This window comes from Poecilia latipinna, unplaced genomic scaffold (assembly GCF_001443285.1).
Source record: "Poecilia latipinna isolate Pla-1442-1.1 unplaced genomic scaffold, P_latipinna-1.0 Scaffold1623, whole genome shotgun sequence".
Lineage (NCBI taxonomy): Eukaryota > Metazoa > Chordata > Actinopteri > Cyprinodontiformes > Poeciliidae > Poecilia > Poecilia latipinna.
The window spans coordinates 41,185-62,930 of NW_015114239.1; the positions used below are offsets into that span (position 1 = coordinate 41,185).

At 37.4% G+C, this 21,746-nt stretch overlaps 3 protein-coding genes across 6 annotated transcripts in view; 1 reads left to right on the plus strand and 2 right to left on the minus strand.

The window, feature by feature from the left end:
- LOC106964102 (metalloproteinase inhibitor 2-like) overlaps positions 1–4,654 on the minus strand; it is a 16,798-nt gene extending 12,144 nt beyond the window's left edge. The window contains exon 1 of the mRNA XM_015059379.1: positions 4,189–4,654. Coding sequence (XP_014914865.1) covers positions 4,189–4,321 — 133 coding nt within the window. The 5' untranslated portion in view covers positions 4,322–4,654. The remainder of the gene's footprint in view (positions 1–4,188) is intronic.
- Positions 4,655–7,771: 3,117 nt separating this feature from the next.
- Positions 7,772–20,120, minus strand: sfxn2 (sideroflexin 2). Of its 4 annotated transcripts, none has more exons than XM_015059375.1 (12): positions 19,547–19,648; positions 16,367–16,593; positions 15,123–15,293; positions 14,930–15,028; positions 13,838–13,913; positions 13,570–13,655; positions 12,704–12,764; positions 11,026–11,092; positions 10,887–10,936; positions 10,754–10,803; positions 10,617–10,664; positions 7,772–8,456 (listed from the first exon to the last, which is right to left on the minus strand). In XM_015059375.1, exons 1-12 carry the CDS (start codon positions 19,646–19,648, stop codon positions 8,357–8,359), a joined length of 1,137 nt encoding a protein of 378 aa, XP_014914861.1. In that variant the 3' UTR covers positions 7,772–8,356. The 4 variants fall into 4 exon arrangements, with proteins under 4 accessions (XP_014914861.1, XP_014914864.1, XP_014914863.1 ...); XM_015059378.1 differs by lacking the exon at positions 19,547–19,648 and adding an exon at positions 19,878–20,120 and having other exon boundaries at positions 8,357–8,456; XM_015059377.1 differs by lacking the exon at positions 19,547–19,648 and adding an exon at positions 19,768–20,120 and having other exon boundaries at positions 8,357–8,456.
- A 1,016-nt stretch (positions 20,121–21,136) lies between these two features.
- Positions 21,137–21,746, plus strand: part of arl3b (ADP ribosylation factor like GTPase 3b) — an 8,305-nt gene continuing 7,695 nt past the window's right edge. Inside the window, exon 1 of the mRNA XM_015059380.1 lies at positions 21,137–21,242. Coding sequence (XP_014914866.1) covers positions 21,162–21,242 — 81 coding nt within the window. The 5' untranslated portion in view covers positions 21,137–21,161. The remainder of the gene's footprint in view (positions 21,243–21,746) is intronic.

Here is a 21,746-nt window from a genome sequence, read left to right on the forward strand (position 1 = left end):
TAAGTCTAATAAAAATAAGATAATTATAAAAATGGCAGGCTAAAAATTAAATAAAATAAAAAATGAAACAATACCAAATTTCAGCTGCTAGCTCTCATAAACTGAAACTAATTTGATGATTTTCTGTATTTTATTTGGTTGAAGAAGTCAGCATTTCATTTGTTTTTTTCCTCTTAGTGAATAAAATAACATATATGGATAAAAACGTTAAGCTGAAAATACTATGTTTCTTTCCTGCTTCTGCTTCTGTGCAGACAGTTTGGTGACTCTGGTCTTCCAGACAATAAACCAGTCTGACTGGGCAGGGCAGTGGGGGGAAGTCCCCCTCTGTGGCCGAATGATTTATTTAAAAAGAGGATGTTTGCACTGCTAGTTGTGGAGTGGACGCATGACACGGCGGGACTCTTGATGACTTGTGGTCTGACCTGGAGCATCACTTTGGATGAAAACTGAAGATGATGCACACACTCACTGAGTCAACCAGCTAACGCCAGGCCTCAAGTTTACTAAAACTAACCTCCACTGTTGTATTTATGCAAATTTCTCCATGATTTTTCTGATTTGAAGTCATCTAAACTCCATTCAACCACATCCCTGCCCTCATCTATGCCACTGCTGTCCTTTCTGTGGGTGCTTCTGATGGCATGTTACCGCTTTACCGTCTAAGCTGGTGAAAAATTATGTGCCACCAATGAAACTGGGAATTTCTGTGGTTTGGTGGTCTGCATGACCATTAAAAATGTTTTCCTGACTCATACGTGCTCAGAAAAAAAAAAAAAACAACACAAGCACACCTATGCACCTCTCCTGCTAGACATCCTGTCTCTGGGGCTGACACCCGGCCGGCCAGAGATTGAGTCACACCTGAAAATAGAGCCTCCGTTTTGTGAAGCACACACACTTCTTGTATGATTTGAGTTAAAAAGCAGAAAACCTGAAGCCACAGTAATGCAGTTTTCCAACTTTCTTCAGGATACCATGCATATTTTAACTTCCACTGCCATTTTTTTATTGCCTGTTTTTCCCCCTCCCAACACTGACAGCCAGATGTCCTACATAGCCAGTGAGTGGGAGCATGGCATGGACACACAGGCCTTCAGTTGTGTGTTTGGTTTGTGAAAGCCTGCACACGGGTGTGTTGTCCCCATGCAGCACCGGAGCAAAAAAAAAAAAAAAAAATGTTGGGAAAACCCCAGAAACATTCCTGCAATTCCTCCCCAGCACCACCCAGAAAAATGCACAGAAGTGGTATTTTAGATTTTTTTTTCTAATTGAGAAAAGTTTGTGGTGTTGCATATTCTGCAGTTGAATTTTACCCAGCATTCATACTCTCTCCGTCCTCTTGTCCCCTTCTGATTTCTGGTGCCACGTTGCACCGCAAAACCCAGGCTTCACCCTGGAGCTTTAGAGCTGAGTGCAATGATGGGGCTGGATTTTCTCCTGTTATATCAGACTAAGATAGTGCATATAAGGGTAGAAGGGAAAATAAAACCACAGGGGGAAATAATAACACCAATGGAGCAGTGACTGAGTGCAGATGCATTTAAGGCATAAATCTATTTTACTGGGAGCCACATGCTCCAAATGATCCACTTTGAAAGATGGAAAGTAAGTCTAAATGCTTAGAAGGAAAATTTACAGGAATAAGAAAAGACTAAGGAATTATCCACAGTACTGCTAGTGAAGATCAGACTGCCATGAGAACATATAGATCCGAAAGTGTGACTTTAGTATTTTCTTTAAAGGGGACCTAATATGCAAATATAACATTTTGCACACTTTGTTCGTTCCATTTCGGTCTCAACTGCTTCTTAAAACAGCTAAAGTTCTTGGAAAAAAAAAAAAAAAAAAGCTGCTTTTTGGACATTAGTTAATGTCTTTGGTGTCTGGAAAATTAGCAGTTTCAAAAACCTTCCGAATGTAATGTCACAAATCAGCAGGCACAAGCCCAGCCCGTTACCTAGCAACCCCAGGGAAGCCCAGTCCGTTACCTAGCAACCCCAGGGAAGCCCAGCCCGTTACCTAGCAACCCCATGGAAGCCCAGCCCATTACCTAACAACCCCATGGAAGCCCAGCCCGTTACCTAGCAACCCCAGGGAAGCCCAACCCATTACCTAGCAATTCCAGGGAAGCCCATTCTCTCACCTAGCAACCCCAACTGAGCCACTGAGTGCGATGTACAATGGCTGCTGGAAAAGAAAAGTGCTTTGTTGTTGACTTACTAACCAGAAACTACTTACTACATTTCTTTTGGGTGTGAAGGAGGCTCCACTTCTGCTTTTCAAAGATATATTGTTGTATGATAGCGCATCTGTTGCAGCCATTGCAAGTGTAAACATGGAGTTGGGGGCGTTTCCAGCAGGAGTTTATTTGGATTTAAATTGGCAAGAGGCCCTAAAACAACTCAATCTGAAAGGAGCTCAATAAAAGCAGAACTGCCCAGACTGAAATCTCATTATCCAAGAATAAGTTTGTGCAAAAAAAAAAGTAACAAACATATTTTGTGTAGCCTATAGATCTATCCAAACCTGTTCAAGGAAGCATAATAGGTCACCTTTTCAAGGTTTTCGTAGACATAAAAAGAATATATCTCCAGTTTGTCATAGCAGAGCGCCATATAAAGGCCACTTATATCCACTTGTGGTCTTGTCACTGTTTAATATCACTGAGTTTTTATTTTTATTGTTCTATTCTTTGCTTTATGTTGTGATAGTTGGTGTAAAATGTGAAGCAATTTGGCCAACTGCTGTTAATTTAAATGGGCTGCACAAATAAATCTGACACTGACATTTTTAAAAAGCATCAAAATACATTTTAGATCTCAAAGGTGTAAGCACCTCTGACAAAATGATCGACCAAATGTGTCCCTGAACAACCTCATGATTCGATTTTAGTATTCAATCTGTCACATCATGTTGGTAACATCTTCCCACTCTGTTTAAATAATAAAAAAAATCCTTAAAATGTTGCATCTCTTCCCTATTTCCCCATAAATATGGAGGAAACAGGAGATTGTTGTTATTGAAAAAAACAACCAGAACTTGTTGGACATTCCTGCTTCATTGTTAGTGCAGCCTCTATGACCACTTTTCATTTTATCCTATTCATTTTTGATAGCTTTCGATTTTATATTTTCTGAAATTCCTCACGACTCTGGAATTTTTTCTTCTGACTGATAGTTTTTGTACCTGCTCATTACTTTCATTTTTACCTTGATTTTAATCCCTTGATGCCTCTCTGCAAACTATGGTTTTTGCTAAGGAATGAGGAAATGAGTTGAAGCAGAAAAAAGGAAAGTTTTTTGACAAAAAATGCTCTTGAAGCTAGATTCAGTTGGAAAGAAGGTAACCTCATTTTCATAAGCGATTTTCTCTGCCTTGTGTCGTCTATGTTTTGTGTTTGGAGCACATTGATGCCATTGCTGATCCTCTACAGTAAATATTCAGTTTGATGACGTTGTGTTCAAAGAAAGACCATGAAAAACAAATCTGTAATTTTGGGAAAAGTTAATTTTCACGAGAACCTAGACTGAAAACTTTGAAGTGTAATCAACAATCAATCTGTTGCAATTAGGAGACTTGTTTGGGCAAATCGGACGCATTTCCATGACGCAAATGGTCCATTTCACCCTATCTCAAAGTTAGTCAACTGGATTAAGATTTGTGTCTGTGGAGGCCAATGGAGTACACTGGGCAGGGCAGCAAAACTGAATCCAAGGGCCCACATCCTCTTAAGTCCGGCCCTGGCCTGGGATAGTTTTACAACTAGCAACGCCACTGACTTAGATTTCTGTTTATGTTAAAATTAATATAATCTTTTCTTGGAAATTTGTGTTTATTCCTTATTTAGAGATTACCTCATGTACATTTAAGCATATTTATAACTATTCTTTCCCCCAAAATATTGCTAAACTTTTGCTTTTCAGTTGGCAATTATTGGCAAAATTAAATCTGCGTAGGAATGCAAGTGTGCAGCTTGAATGTGGTGCAAGCTGCCTGAGCCATGGCCTTGACTCTTACGGAGCAACACCCCCCTCATCGTCAGGCTTTCCAGCGGTTTCCACCGGCCAAGGGCAGTCTGTGAAGCCGCGTCGGAGGCTCTGGAGCACCGCAGCGGCTCCGGACAGCTGCCGGGCACCCTGGTGCAACACGTAAACAACAACACAACAACAACAGAGCTGCACTCACCTACATCGGCGTTGCAGAACGCCTGTTGCGGATGCACCGGAGCGCAGCTGCACGCTTCCGCGAGCTCCTCCGCGCGCCACAGCAGCAGCAGCAGCGCGAGCGCAGAAAGGATGCCGTTAACGGAAAACGGCATCTTGGTAAACACTGCAGCGGGGCTTCTTCTTCTTCTTCTCCTTCTTCTTTTTCTTCTTCTTCTCTTTCTTCAGCCTCTTCGTCTCCGTCTGCGCAGATGCGTTGCGGAGTAGATCCAGAGGCAGCGCTTCCTCCCTCCACTGGTTTCACCGACACGCACGTCAACAACAACAACAACCAGGCAGGACCTGCCGGTTCGGCTCCGTAATGACAGAGAGGCTACACGGTGAGACCAGAGACCCGTCCTGACACTGCTGTCAGCAAATGTCTGTCTGCCCGGAGTGTTTTGACTTCAGGGATCGAGGAGGTTCTGTAAATCTGAAGCTCCTCCCCGCTCGCTACACGGACTACCGGCAGAGGGCGCTGTCTCCCACCTGATGCGATGAAAAGGTCCCTTTTTCCAACAGAACTTGAATCTGACCTACAATAATATTTTTTTATTACGCTGTACTTTTCACTTTTAGCTTGAGTAATTTTATTAAGTATCGCTACTCTTGAGTAAAATTTCTGGATTTTCTACCTATTGTAAGTAACTTCACTGAATGAAGAACATTGCGAAAGGTTTGGTGAATGTTTTAACCAAAAATTCACCAAACACAGACACACACCTGCAGTTTTTGTTACCGTTTCATAAGTTTTTATTGAAAGAAACTGATTTATTTTTGCCTGATTTTGTTATTTTTTTACTTGTATGAATTATCATTTTATCCTCAAAATACCAAAATTTCCACTTAACTTTGTATTTTGGTCTGTCTGATATGTCATCTTTAAATATGCAATGACTGATAATTTGATCAGTTACCAGTACTTGAGTAGTGTCAGTTTTGTTTGAGTTTCAAAAAGTTAAAATTTTCACCTGAAAATTGACTTTTTTTTTTTTCTTTTCTATATACAATGTGACACTATAGCTCAGTTAATGAATAGATTCCGGTCAGCTACATGAAAATCACAAAAGGCTAGCTCACACATAGCAGAAACTCAGTAGCAAAATAAAAAAAAGGTGCTTAGCAACCAATTATCCGGCTAAAATCACCAACAAATGTGTCCAACAAATGGCCTAATAACGCAAAAACACAAAACTACCTAGTTTTATTTGTTTGCTTTGTTTTTCAAACATATAAAAGATGTAGCAAACAGATAACTACAGATAACGACGGGGTATTTTAATGTTTTGAACGCTGAACATGCAGCTTTGGGGCCCCCTGGTGGCGTGGAGGTCCTACGTAGTTGCCATGTTTAACTATAGCAAGAAACTGTCCACGTTTAAGGCACTCTTACAGGACTTGAATCTATATTTTTCCAAGTCTAACTGAAAAATTTAAGCTTTTAAAACTTTCTTGTAACTCTTAAGTGGTCTTAACTATTTAGTTTTCCTGGATTGTAGGATTGTAAAAAACATTTGTTGCTTTTCTACAAATTTTCCTCTAAACATTTGTACTTAATTGTAACAGCATATTACTTGAAGACGTGAAAATTGTCCCTTTGAGAGGAAAAGAAGTCATTTCTAGGTTAGATAACTGGCACAGTATAAATCAAATGAATAGAAATCTAAGAAATAAGAAAAAAAATTCAACAAACTGACAGATCTGTACACATTATCATTCATCCGACTGCAAGCCAAGTTTTAGATTAATACCTCTTTGGGAATTACCTTGTTGGAGCCAAACTGTGAATTTTGAGAATGAAATAGAGTCTGGATTCTCAGCTAGTTTTTTAAGTTTTATTTTTGGGCATTCCTGCAAAAGTTTTAGGAGATCCTGTTAGTTTTTTGAGCTCCCAAGGCACTTTTCCGAGATCCAAAGTTCCCTTGCGAAGTCTTAAGACGGAGCGCTCCCTGAATTACTTTGGCAAGGTCCCACAAAGGTTTTACAAGAATCTGAGTTGTATTTGCTTGCTCCCACAGATATTTTTGCAATCCTCCAGTGGATTTTTCACCAAGTTACTTTTGTGAAATTCTGAGGTACTTTTGTGAGCTCCAGCAAAAATTTTACAATATTTGAAGTCCAAACTTATTTTTGCAAGCTTCCTCAACGGGTACTTAAGCAAGATCCTCAGTGAATTTTAAAAGATCTTACAAAACCTTCACAGGAACTTGCAAAAGGTATTTCATGATCATGACAAAAGCATCTTTATCTTTCCAGCAGTGTCTCAGTAAATAAGGTTAATTTTACATGAAAAGCCCTTTTTATTATATAAAAGGGAAAATGTTTAAACAATGCAGCAGCTTCCACACACTAACATTCCCTTTTTGGAGTCAACAGGAGTTAAAGTAAGAAGAAAATAAATTAAAGCAGTAAAAGTTAGAAGAGCAGATAAAGCCATGAATTAATCAGATTTCCTGTGCACCTTTTTTTTGTCCTGAATTAGTCACATAAATCTGTTTCAGAGATTGATTTCTGCATTTTATCATAAGAAACTTACTCACTTAAACAAATAAATACCACTTAATGTTACCTTTTTGTAATACTTTGATAAAACTGAACTGCAAAGCAGCTTGACCTGTTTCTAAAAACAGATCAACTACTTAAAAAAACACCCAGCAGTTTTTTTTAACAGTTAATGTTTTTTGATGTCTGAAAAATTGGCCATTTCAAACACCTCCAGATTGCTAAGCATATGTTAAATCACAGTCAATGGGCGCTGCACCGTTACCTAGCAACCCTGGCAAGCCAACCTGTTACCTAGCAACCTAGTATGTTGTTTAAGCTGGTTTTATCGCTGTATGCTCTGTACAGTGGCAGCTGGAAAAGACAAGTGTTTTGTTGTTGAATCACTATTTAGAAATCAAGTGTTCCATTCTTGTTGGTTGTGCAGAAGGCTCCACTTCTGCTTTTCAGAGATGCACAGTTAGTCTCAGAAATGTTTCAATTTTCTTGAAAAAAACACTTGGAAATTTCAGTGTCAAAAGTTGAAAATTTTTGAAACTCAAATTTTCACCAAAAAAAAAAAATTCTAGAAAATTTCTGAGATTGCTCAGACTATTTTTCTAGCACATTTTTGACTTTTCAAACTCAGAAATTTCTAAGTTTTTTTCTTGAAAACTTCCAAGACTAAACCTTTGGTGGAAATGTATGCATTTATTTATTTATTTTCTTTCAACAATGGCCCTAATTTGCCACCATAGTTTGCAGCCATTTTGTTCTACGAGTGTAAATGTTGAATTTTGGGGCATGACCAAAGGAACTTATTAGGATTTAAAGAGACAAGACGCCCTAAAACGGCTCAAAATAGGCAGAACTGACAAGACTGAAATCTCACCATCTAAGCATGATTTTTTGGGGAAAAAAAAAAAAAAATTGAACATACTTTTATAGCCCACAGATGTATTATGACTTGTTCAAGGAAGCGTAGCATAATAAGTCACCATTTATTAATTTATCTTAGTGCAAGGGGAAAAAACACACAAGAGTAGTACTATTTAAGCTTCCAAAAACATCACTCTGAACGCTCAGTTTTAAAACTGTGTGGGTTTTATTGCAGTTCATGCTGAGGTTCAAGTTTACACAGCTAAACCGTCAGGTTGGCAACCATTTCAAATGAAACAGCAAATCTCCTGCATTACTCCTTTCTGGCACAAGAGGGCAGCAGCTTCCACTAGAATGAGGGACCGTTTAAGACTCATCGCGTTCATAAAGGCATTTTATGGCTCCACAGTGAAGCCAACGGATAAAAACAAATAACTTGAGTTCGGCAGCGTTGCTCCTGTTGCTCTGTAAAAGGCACAGGCTGTAGCAAGGATCAGGACACTGACGGCTCATTTTACCACAAAGAAAAGTCTACAAAGGCAAAGTAATGCTGCGTTCCTGAGTTGAAATCGTTTGGTTTCAGAACAGCTGTCCTCTCTTCTACAGAGAAGGGATTGGTGACAAAGGAAAGCTGAACACGACGGACAAGAAGCAGACTCTGAAATGAAATAAACCTATAAATTATTTTAGATCAATGATTAAAAATGGCGGCATGCTTTGTGAAAGCTCTGACTGCAGCAGCCCATGCAGTGTGAGACAGTAGAAACAGCAAGCAGCCCTTAGTCTGACCCTCAGAGGCCTTTGTTGAAGTAAACTAGCTGGACTTTGTCTCCGTACTGAGACACGATGGAGTCTCTGAGCTCCGGCTCCAGCTTCGATACGGCCATGGAGCTGCAGGAGGAGAAAAAATACATTAAAAAAAGAAAAAACAACATCAATTAGTTAATGAAAACATACAGTTTAAACCGATTTACAACCATAAAAATGTCTTAAATCAATATCAGTGTTATAATCACCATTATTATTATTATTCATATTGTTGCATCAAAATTATCATTATATGAATTACTTTCATTATCATTCTTATTATAATCAAAAGCACTGCTACTTAAATGAATATTATATAATTTTACAGTAATAACTGATGACAACTTTTACTACATAATCAGTGTCCTTATATCTCAATTCTTATTGTTGTCGATATAATTATAGTAACAGACAATGGTCATGATTAGATTATATAATTATTTTTCTCATAATCAATATCTAAATTATCTTTGTTATTGTTGCTATTAAATAATTTATTTATGATATAATAAATAATAATGCCATTAAAATAATAATTATCAATATTATTAATAATATTATATTTTACATGATTAAAAATTATTATATTAGTAACATTATTATATATTACTAACAATAATTATATCAATATTTAACAAATTAGTAACATTACTAACATTGTTATTACTGTTAATATTTATCTAATAATAGCTATAATAATTATTATAAGTTATTGTATTATTATTAATACTATTACAACTAATAATAATACTAATGATTATCATAATAATTATTATTATTAACAACAACAATAATAATAATAATAATAATAATAATTTACACCTGACAAATGTTAATGAGTGACTTGTCTTCCTTACTGGATTCAAAACCAGATTCTAATTTATCTTAAATATCCTATATATAAAGTGAAGCTGCATGAAAAACGATTCCTAAATTAATTATTCCTAATAAATACACTTCTTTGTTTGGTTCTGGCCTATATTTACACTTTGATTAATGTTTGAAGAGCGATAGAGAATGTCTGATCGTAGCTCCTAAATTTTTTGCTCCATTTGGTTTCTCCCACACGTTTAAAAGAAGCAAACTGTTATAAAAAATGTAAGGGTCACTGGGTGTCTTCAGAGAAGGAATTAAACTTTTATCAGCTGTCAAAGTTTTATTACAGCTGAATTATAGAATCTTTTGTAAGCATGTGTCCCATAAGACAATCCAAAAGATTTCAGCTCACTGTTTTTAACTATTTGACGCTCGCTTCTCTGCTCACAGCTCAGCTCCCCGTTATTATTTCCTTGCAGACATTTTATTTCAGCATCTGAAGTCAGATAACAGGGATTTATAGATTTGTTTGCAGGTCATAAAAAACATCTGCTAGCCAGACAGCAGGAGCAGTTTTACGACTGTTTAGTCATCCAAGTAAATCAACATGAATGAAGCGAGAAAAACATCTGGACTGCTCAATAACATTTAGCAGACTTTTTAATTTGAGAGTTTCTTTGCTGGTCTGAAGACTTCAAGATGCAATGCTGTTTGAGTGGTGGAGAGATCAATTTCAGAGCTTCACAAAATACTGCAGAGAGCGTTAAAATAAGTCAAAGTTACAGGTTTGCAAATATTAATCGAAGAAGTGTCGGGGGGAAGAGTTATTTTATTGAAATTATTGCGACGGTCACAAGGATGGAAAGAAAACAGAGTGAAAGAGCAGACGAGAGAAGGAAAGAAAGAGCAAAATAATGAAACAGTGAAACAAAGCAAAAGAGTAAGAGAAAGAATATGGAGGTGCAAGCATGGAAGAAAGGAATACACTATATATTAGTAAACAGTTGTTTACATTATTTTTAGATATTTTTATATTCTGTATATTTTGTTTCTGTGCTGCTATCACAAGTAAATTTCCCCACTCTCGCATTAATAAAGAAATATTTTATTATATTCTATTCAAAGAAGGAATAAACTAGTCCAGATCTAGAAAATACTGCATTCAGATTTTTTCCAGATTGCAGTAGAACCCTAAATATTATCAATAAGTGACAATATTAAAGGAAAATCATGAGGCCTTGGCTCAAGACTTTCTACAGCGCTGAACTTGCTTGGCATCTTTAACAGCTCACAGATTGTAATTTCCTCTCCCCATTTCCAACTTGTTTGACTCAATCAGACATGAAGTCAAAAGGGACAGCGGAAAAGCTGCGAGAGATGAGGTGTTTGAATGTGGCAGCAGGTGAAAGGACAGGATATTTTCATTACCATCGCTGAGGGAACAGGGAGCAGGCCGCCGGCACCATGAAGATCAGACTTTTAAAAGAGAGAAGATATACAAGTCACCACTTAAAACCTGTGTAGTCCATTAAAACTAATGTGACCCTGGGACCTTCTGTACTCACAAGACTCCCACCAGCATGACCTGAATTGGTCCGTGAAGAAATGTGATTCTCTGTTAACGGGCGGAAAGCGACGTGAGGACGGGCGGACACATTTACCTGACATTATCACGCTGATGGAGACAAACGATCTGACCTGCATGAACTTGTACTTTTCCAGCCTCTGCATGATGATGGGGAGGATGACTGGGAGAGGAAGTAAAGGGAGTCAAGACGGGGAAGGGGAATAAATCTCAACATGATGGCGATAAAGAAGGTAGGAATGTTTTTCGTACTCATTCCTGGTGCTGCCATGGTGATCCGGGAGATGACCACCTGAGTGATGCCTTTTACTGCTGCTTTCTGCAGGTGAGAGATGGGATTTCACGGTGGAAAATAGACATTAAAGGTAACCTGTTATGCTTCCCTGAACAGGTTAGGGTAGATATGGGCTACTCAAAACATATTCATCAAATGTATTTTTTTCCCCCACAAAATCATTCTTCGATAATAAGGATCTTGTAACTTTAACGCCACATAAGCTGCTGGTTGCCACAGCAACTCATCGCTGCAAACAGATGCACAGTTATACAGTAACATGTTTAAAAAGCAGAAGTGGAGCCTCCTGCACAACCAACAAGAATGCAGCAGCTGGTTTCTGTATGCCAAGTTAACAATAAAACACTTGTTTTTTCCAGCAGCCATTGTACAGCCAAGGCTGTCGCAATAACAAATTTTGATGGGTGATAAATTGTCCCAGTAATTCTTGCGATGGATGATAATTTAGCTGTTTTCACACCATTTTCAACCAATATGTTGATGATGGCATAATAATGCAAGTTTAAGCTTTCAAAGATCAATTCATTTAAGTGTTTTAAGGAGCTCTTAACACTGCAACTGGAAGATATTTTAAATGTCCAAAATTTTAAATGTCCATAAAACATGGCAACCAAAAACAATAAATAAGAACCACGTACAACTGAAACCATAAATGAAACTGATCATAATGTCTTAGTAAATAAATTTGCCCTTGGAAAAAATAACAATCAGGTTGGGAATGATCAATCTCATTTAATTTATCATGTGATTAACTGATTAATTTCTTATTGCATACAGCAGAAAAACCAGCTGATGAAATGTGCAGGAGCTCTGCTTGGGTTGCTAGGTGTGTTGCTAGGTGACGAGCTGGCTTCAGCCGGGGTTGCTAGGTAACGGAGCAATGCCGCCGATTTTCAAAATGGCAAATTTGCTAGACACCAAAAAAGCAGTAACTTATTGCCAAAAAACATCCGGGTGGTTTTTTTAAAGCGCTTTGGCTGATTTTAGAAACAGTTGGGACACAAACATGCAAAATGTGAAATTTACATTTCATCCAGGTATTAATTTTAAATAAATGTGTGGGACAAAAGTCATTAGAAGATTTTTTCTTAGTTTTTCAGTCAATCAGTGGCAGCTAAAGAACAAGGATTGCCCATTTCTGATTAGAAAAAAGGGAAAGCAGCAGAATTAATTAGTTTCCCCTGATTGTAATTAGTATAATTCGAACCCCCTGACAATCCTGAAGAGTAAATCTGAACATTTTTCCTTTTTCACAAGCCAGCAGGTTTACTTTTCATGCAAAAGCCCTACTAGATAAAACAAGGCTGCTCAAGTGTCTGAAAAGGTTATTAAAATGAGTTATTCTTTTAATCAAAATTTTAAAAACTAAACTTTTTCCGTCTTTAATCCAACATGTATCATCCTTAGCTGAGCTGAAAAACAAAACTATCTTAGTACAAAGAAAGTAAAAAGCCTGTGGAAGACATTTTAAAAATGATTTATATCAAAATCTGTTTATTCCATATAACATGACTCTTTTTTCTCAAATTCCAAAACAATATTACTATTATGAACTAATAAGTGAAGTCAGAAGATTAAACTTAGTTCATGTCTATTAAATTATAGAGTTATAAATGTAGATTATGATGTGCTGACCTTTGAGTGACCCAGTTTGTTGCCGTTTTCATCCGTGACAGCGATGCCGTTCAGAATCTCCCTGAAAAACACCAAAAATGAATGAATTTTAGAGACATTCTCAGAATGTGACCCAGTTTTTGACTTCTGTGGTCCAGACTGAAGATGGTAGATAAAAGCTATGAAGATCAAAATGCAGACAAAACATTAAACTAGTTAAATGTTTCATCAAGATGTGCATTGTAGCTTTCAAGTCTGACACCTAATAGGTAGATGTGTAAAAAGCGCTAATGAGTGTTTTCAGTAAAACAAGATATCCAAGATATTTAACCAGACCATATGAGCTTTAAATCAGTCCAGAAGCATAATGTAGCCTACTGATGCGTCAAAAACAACTCAGAAAAATAAAATAAATCTAGTCCTTTGTCAAAAGCACAAAATCTTACCAAGTAGTTTTTGTTTAGTTTGTAGTGTAAATATTTTAGTTCACTTGAAATAAGACAAAACTAACTTGCTAGTAACTTTTCAGTAAGATATAGGAGCTTGTTTAAAATAAATGATTGCTTAATATTGATAAAAATGTTCTAGTTCCACTTATAAATGTCTTATTATGTCATAGGTGAAATAATCTCCCACTTTTTGTGGTCAATATTAAAACAAGCCCCTATATCTTGCTGAAAAGTTACTTGTAATTTAGTTTTGTCTTTTTTCAAGGGAACTAAGATATTTGCACCAGAAACCCAACCAAAATATTTTGTGTTTTTGCAGTTTAGGTTTTATTTCAAATGAGGTTTTTTTTAGGAAACTTCTTATGCAAATACATTAAAAAGCTTGCACAATGTAGCAAGGTTTCATGGGTAAAGCAAGCTACACGGCAGAGGACTCACTGTTGCCGCATCATGGGAATGTTGACACAGTTGGCTGCTGCCACGGCAGCAAACGGGACCCAGCGAGCCACGAGAGGAGGAGCTTTCTGCAGAACAAATCATCATAAACACCAATGACCTCCCAGGTCATCACATGATAAAATAACACGGATTTGTTGCAGTTTTAGCACACCAGCCTGAAAACTTAACCAATCGGACCGCTAGCTTGAGGTGTGATGTGCAGAGGGACCAGTTCGTGCCGAGTGAACTGCTCTGTGTGTGTTTGTACCTTCGTGTAAAGGTTGAGTCCCACTGCTGTTGCTAAAGCTGTGCTGGTTGCTGTAACGTAAGCCACTCCGATCTGCCTGAGGAACAGGACAAAAGCTGTTAAAACTTTAACAAGAATCAGAGTTAGAGAAGAGCCATTAGCATGTCTGATTGGATGTTTATTCAAGTTAAAATCTCATTTTTATCCCATAGATACATGCTCACTGCTGATACTAAAGCCTCCTGTCTTATGAATAAAGCATTAAAGTTATCTGAAACCTCTTCGAAGACAAAGGTATCTTTGCCTGTCTCTCATTTGTCTAATTACTTTCAAATTAAATAATCAGTTTAATTTAAGTCCTTAAAATCGCAATGATGCAGTGTTGTGTTTGTCTCCCAGCAGGTAGGTTTTTAGCACCAACTATGTAGCTTTACATCATTTTATTTTGTTTCAAGCATCTCTATAGTATTGTATACATGAGCCATCTGACTGCAGAGCCAAACAGTTTTCCCTATAAACAGCCAGCAGTGCCCAGCTGACCCTGTGTTCACACACGACTGATAAAGCCGAGCTGATCTAAACCGAACTGAACTGGTTGAAACCTGGAAACTGATAACATTTGTAAGATGAGCTTTAACGTCTGCATGTTTGCATTGAAATCCCAACAAGGTCCTCTCTTCTTGTAATTTTCATGTACAAGAAAACATAAAAATTATTCTTGTATTCTTGAATAATTTCAGGAATTATTCGAGAATACTTGGTGAACAGAAATTTAATCTCAAGTATTTATTAGGTTAATTGTAGAGCAAAGTATAAAATGATGTGGCCAGAGAAGAGCTAATTTCTTCCAAAAAGCATATTTACAAGGATTAAGTTTGATGTTTTATGATGTTAAAAAGTTGTAAATATACAGGAAAAAATTTTTTCAATGACTGAAGGCAAAAAATCTATAATATTAAAAATATGTTGACATTATGAAATCAAAAGTTTGACAGAAGTCAGGGAAACGGATGGATGGATGGATGGATGGATGGATGGATGGATGGATGGATGGATGGATGGTTGGTTGGTTGGTTGGTTGGTTGGTTGGTTGGTTGGTTGGATGGATCTTACTTTGGGGAGATGGGAGAGGCGGCGTTGCGGTTGGTGTAGTTGACCAGAGCGTTGAAGGACTGGTTGACCCACTGCCAGAACACCACAGCAGGAACAGTCCTGAAACCAGAGCAGCAGGTTCAGCTTTTGCTTCACAGCAGGATGGAAAGACATATGGAAGTGCGTCCGGTCCGGTCTGGCCCGGCCCGGCTACCTGTAGAACTGCAGCATGAAGCCCGTGATGGCCATGCCTCCGGGGACCTGGAAGGACATGCGGCCGATGAGGTTCATGCGGTCCCCCGTGTCTGGGTGGAAGGCCGAATCGTACAGCTTCTTTGCATAGTACAGCTGCTCCACTGAGGTACCTGGGGGAGTGGATCCGGCCCTGCACAGAACCACAGAACAATACCACTCAGGTGTGGTGCAGCAGATGATTGAATACTTCAGCAAATCGTTCACATGCGGAGAAAAGAACCTAACTTGGCACAGATCTTCCCAGAGGCTTGTCTTTTTGAAAAAAAAAAAAAAAAAACATAAGACATTGAACAATTCAAGATGGCCGCCATGGTCTTCAAGGAAAATATATTTTTGCACTAAATTTCGTTGGTGTGAAACCATTGTTGGACCCACATGATCATTTTTGTATTGTTTTGATTTTCCAAGATGACCACCAACATAAAAAATTTTTTTAATAAAATTGATGATTAGATGAACGTGATTTGTGTCAAAGTTTAAATATTTTTCACAATAGAAGTCATATATATTTTATTTTCAAAATGGCCACTGTGGTTGCAATGGATAAATAAATGATTGCACTAAAATCTTTAGCAGTTATTACAACTGAAGTGCACAGCTGACCAAAACATTAGGCTCACTGACCTCTAATTCGCTAAACAATTAGTGAATTGTTTACCTAATTAATTTGCTAATTGCTTAGCAGAGCTAATGGGGTTAAGCTGATTGGATAGCGTTAGCTCTGCTGATTGATTAGCAGAGCTAACGCTAAACTGCAAAACACAAAAGTTAGCAGAAGCTAGCACTAACCATTGAGACAACCGCCTCTCAGTCTGTTGCACATCTTCATCTCCTTCCAGCTGACGACAATGTATTCAGTTTCTAATTTTGCAACATATTATTATTTTAAATTGCACAAATAGGATGACCAAAGTAGAAAACATCTGATGTGACAAAGTTCATCCCAGGAAATGGAAATGGGTAACATTTTATGGCAATGATTGGTTAAAAAAAACCTCAAACATGGTGGCCATCTTGAAAAATGGTTGTCATCTTGAAATTCAAGTAGTTAATGGGAAACATGAAGAATATACAACCTGAGGGGCGAGCATGCACATTTTTCTGCTTGTATGAAATAATAATTTTTACAGTAATGTGGTGGGAGAAAAGAGGAAATGCTCCTCCCAGATGCTACAGGTGGAGTTACGTTCATTTTTTTCTCACCTGCAGCTTTCTACTAGCGCTTTGGCTTCATCCAGCCGTGAGTCTGGGAGGACCGCGGTTCTGCAGTCTGTGATGTTGAAGAAGTGCTTCAGCCGCCCCATAAAGGTGGACTGATCCCACCGGGGAGCATCGATGTCAAAGGAGCTCAGAGCCATTTTATTAGTCAAAGTCGGGCTTTTTGCACCTTGTTCACCCTGAAGGAGGTCAACAGGGGCTCCAGACGAAACCTGAGGACCAACACAATATTCTCCAATTAAAGATATTACATATTTTTTATCGTCTGCATAACCGTCAAACTTCTGCACTTTTCAAATTTGCTGGAAACATCCAGCGTACTCTCACAGCCCTGAACAAAAACAAACTCCCATTTCCCCTTGAAACAATTTGAGGGCCCATCAGACTTTCACTGGAAATCGTTGACCACCTCCTGCTAAATCTTTCCACGGTTAGTCGGTTTGTATCTCTGCAGCTGCTGCGCTTCATCTTAATCACCAAGACGAATCAAGACCTGCTGAATAAGCAGCAGAACATCCAAACTCTCCTCTGTATGTGAAATGAAACCTCAAGGTTTCAGGTTAAAAGTAAACAGGAAAGAAAGAAAAACATATATATCTATAGTGTCTGACTGGAACTGGATTATTTCTGAAGCTGTTTGTTTAGAAAGTAGGTTAAAGGGCTGCAGATGCTGGTGGGGGACACAGAGTACGACCACAGATTCAACTGCACTGTTCACAGTGTCACAAAACTGATTTAACGTGCAGATGAAAGGATCAGGAGGGTGCAGCAAAAATTGTAAGTCTCTTTAGCATAAACACTGATTATTCACCATATGTGAAACCTGAAATAAGGTCTGTTTTAACAGTGATTACCCAAATATACCTCAGAGATTGGCTTTTTTAATTAATCATTTAAATTCTGAAGCAAAATAAGCAACGGAATGCAGCAGGACGCACTTATAAAAGCTAATCAGCTATTTTAAACTTTACAAAAGCAGCATGAGACAAAACAAATAGTATTTTTTACTGAGAAAAAAAAATCATCCAGAAACAAATAAACCAGATAAAAACAGAGAAATGTGCAGCTGCAACCAACAAACAACCAATTTGCCAAATTAAAAAAAATAGAAAAATACTTCAACAGTAACGTGAAGGTCTTATTTTTCTGGAAAAGGAAAACCTGTCGATTACTGATGCCAAATGGTTTAAGATTTTCCCTCTTTAATTTGATTTGGCAGAATTATTTGTTTTTGTAAAGACTTAAACTGGGGAGATTATGGCTTATTTTGGGGCTTTTTATTTCATACAAACATTAAATATACATTTTATATAGTTTATGTAGCCTTCCAAATGAAATAATCATCAATACAAACTAAACAATAAGAAACCAGTGACATGTGAGCAAGACAGAAAATGCTGAGTAATTATGATCTTATTAGCATAAATTTTAGCAAATATGTTACAGAAGCTAAGGAACTAAAGTCTCCAATCTCTGAAGTCTCATTCTTCAAACTCAAAATCAGACATTGTTGAGTGAGAAATAAACTGTCTGCAAATGGAAGCAGCATACTCCTCATCCTAGCTATAATGACAAAAAATAATCTGAAGTGATTCTGAAATATCTGTGAAATCCTTCCATGGTTTCTCCCTGCAACAAATGTCTTTTTCTCACTAAGTTATAATCTCTCCTTACCTGCAGACCCTGCATCATGGTCCCTGCTGCTGGCCTCTGGTCTAATGTCTCCTCCCTGACTTTGCTCTGTCTATTGCAACAATAAACATTCCTTAAATACGTGAAAAACAATAGTGAGCTTCTGCAACTACTGCACAGAAATGAAAGAGGTGGGTTTTCTTCCTAGCATTAAATAACTAGGAAAGGATGGAATATATGGTAATTTTATTCAAATGATAGTAGCTGTAGTTTATAATAACCAAGTAGAAGTAAAAATTACAGTCAAGTAAAGTTACTCAGTTTTTCCCAAGGAGTTACTCAAGTAAATAAAACTAAATAACTACTCACATAGGTAGCAAGTTTAGTGTTCTTGCGAATAAGTTTAACATTATGAATTAACTAGTCATTTTAACTACCATCATCTGTCATCAACTAATTTACTCAATCACTTGGTTTGTTTGAAACAAACTGCAAAGGTTTTGGCATTTTGCTGGTTTGTTGCTATGATTCTTACACACCAAAACCAACAATGCACATCACCACAAACACACCATCCCCACACTTAAACATGGTAGTGGCAGCATTATGTTGAGGGGGTGTTTTTCCAGTACGTATAAGGAAGCTGGATGGAAATACAACCTCCAAGATAAGTCTTTTGGCTGCAAAATACAACAACGTATTAGGGCCACTGTAAATAGAAAAAAAGAGGAGTATATTTCCACAATAAAGCTCACAAATTTTGAGATTAATTTCAGAAATTGTTTTGGAAAAATCAAGGAAATTTTTGCATTTGAAAAGTGGCAAATTTGCAAGACACATTTCAGAAATATATTTTTAAAAAATCTGGAATAAATCAAAAGATTTTCAGGTTATTTCTAGCAAATTATCAAAATCAGAAATTTCTTGTTTGTTTTTTTTTGTTTTTTTTATTAGAAATAGTTTTTAGATTAATCTAAAAATTTCTGATTTTTTTTCTTGCAAATGTTCCACTTTTTAAACTTAAAAACTTCCCTGTCTTTTTAAGAATATTTCTGAGATTTCTTTGGTTTATAGCTTTTTTTTCTATCTAAAATAGCCACAATACAACGCAAAACACTTGAGACTTTGGTAGAGATTTCCAAAGATGAACGAGCAGTAAAAGTTTGTTGTAGTCTATACAGGTAGATCTAGTTTGCACAAATATACTGCAAATTTACTTGCATGCATTTTACACCACTGGTTACTGTAGCTTAGGATTTACTCAGGCTTGACAAACCAGATCTGCAGGTCAGAGCACATCCAGCATCACAACATATCTGGACAAATTTCCAATACCGATTTCAATTAGTTGAATCCAGCTTGGGTTAAATAAAAGACAATCACGTGTTTGGACCGCAATCATTTTTCCTATGGAGTGTAAAAATCAGAGAGAGGAGGGATAGTTCAAAGAAACACGCCACACTAAGCAGAAAGTGATGCAACTCAGACCTGCAGTTACCAGCTCAGTCAGACACCCCGGAACATCCAACATACCTGCGATGAGATCTCCGAGCGCCACACGGAGCAACCTGTCAGGTAATCACATATGCTCACGCGATACGGTGGTAACGAAACGCTCACGTGGCACGGCGTCATCCAATCAAAAGCTGGGCTTGATCCCCCCTGCTAACCCACCTCTTGTAAACCGGCGAGAACCAAACCCAATACATGAGCAACAAACTGCAGCCTCAGCTTTACAGCCAGTTAAGAATTACCTCCGTGACGTGTTTTTCCTGCTGCCAGCGTGGGAGAGGGAAATTCTAAACATCCAGGAGCGAGTGTAGCTCACAATAACCAAAATGTTGTGGTGTTTATTTGTTTTTACCTGTAGAACATTTAGCACGCAGCTAAACAAACATGCTCTTCATACATGAAACTGGTGTTGCGTTCAGGTGAAATGGTTTAAAATATTTCTACGACAACAGCGGTGGTACGCTTTCGTCACCGTCCTACGTGGCAAAACTTGACACACGCATCCCATATAGGAAATACTGGAATATAAAATCAGAAACATACAGAATAGTAGGCTTGTCGCAATAAATCGCATGATAAATAAAAATGAGATCATTAATCTCCATTTGTATAATTTATAGTTTTTCTCTTTTTCCCCCTCCTTCTTTGTACTAAAAATTGGTGCTTTGGTCTCAACTACCCCTTTTTGAAGGACAATTTTATTTCCAGAGACGTCATAATTTATTTTATTTGTTGTTTCAGTTTGCTTTGTTTATTCATTTAAGATACTATTCCAGTTCCAGTGTTAAATGTTCATTAGAATGTAAAATGTATTTATCATCTTACTATACCATTATATTACTTGACAATTATCTCAAAACAACAATATTGTCCTTTATCGCAATAACTTTTGGGGCAATTTATCATACATCAAACAGCTCTACAGAATATAATATAAACCAATTTGTTCCTCAGCAAAGAGACGGGAATATTCACACGAAGGTAAAAGTAAAAACAAAAAAAGACAAATTTTATACTGTAAAACAAAAGATTATGTTTTATAGTATAAATAAATAGGCAACAAAATATCACCCTTTTGTGTATAAAGTAAGCATACAATTGTGCAACCTTAGGATCATTAGAATTATGACTAGCTATTTCAAGAGTGAAATACTATCTACAATCTCATAATTATAACTAGCTATCATAACTAACTCATCGATTATCTCATAATTTAGAGATTTTATTTCATTTTTATGAAGTAATATCACATAAACATGAGATGTTATGATGCAGTATCTCATCATAACATGAGAGTATCTCATACTCTCATTATGAGATACCATTTTGAGATAGCTATGTCATTATTATGAGAGATTATCTCATAAATCAAGTGATACCAGTGTTTTTTATCAGTGCTGAAAATGGTCTTCCACAATTTTGCAAAGAATGAGTAAATAAATATTGCCTTTGGACACATATACTAAAAGACTTAGCTAGAGTTGCAGTGTAACTCAGACAAAGTCGCTTTACAGATTTCCAATCACGTAAAATCCCCAAAAAATACTCCTAAGTGTGATTACAACGTGATAAAATCTGATACAATTCAATTCAGTGTGACTCTACGATATCTAAGCATTTTTCCCGAGTACCATGAATGCAGCACGATCCCAAGAGTACGCACTGTGCGTCTGACGTCACGTTTAGCGGCGTCTCCAGGAGAGAATCCAGCAAGATGGTGAGTTTAATTTATCCCAAAAAATAGCCAATAACTGTTAAATATCACCCTTACTTTTGTGTATATTTATAGTACGTAGGTTTTACTTTTGCTAGGAGCTGATTTATCGGTTCTTGCGGTCTGGATCTTGAGGAGAAAACGCAGCCGGAGCTGTCTTGTTGCTCCTTCAGTTACCAGGGGAGATTAGCTCAGCTCGTTAGCTCGGCGCAGCTCCTGTTTGTGTACCGTTATCTATGCAGCGCTGCGTGGAAACATCCCGCTCCACGGGCTCAGGAAACTCACAAGGTTACCTGTTATTGTCATGATCTGATGCGATTGGGGGAGGGTTTATTCAGCTATGAAATAAAAATAAAGTTTATCTGCACTTGTATGGCCTGTTGGTGAGGAGTCCAGGTGGATGAAGGGAAGAAGAGTAACAACTCATCCTGTCCCCAGGCCATAGACGGATTAGTTAAAAAAAAAAAAAAAAAAAAAAAAAAACTGAACACCTCCAAACACATTAAA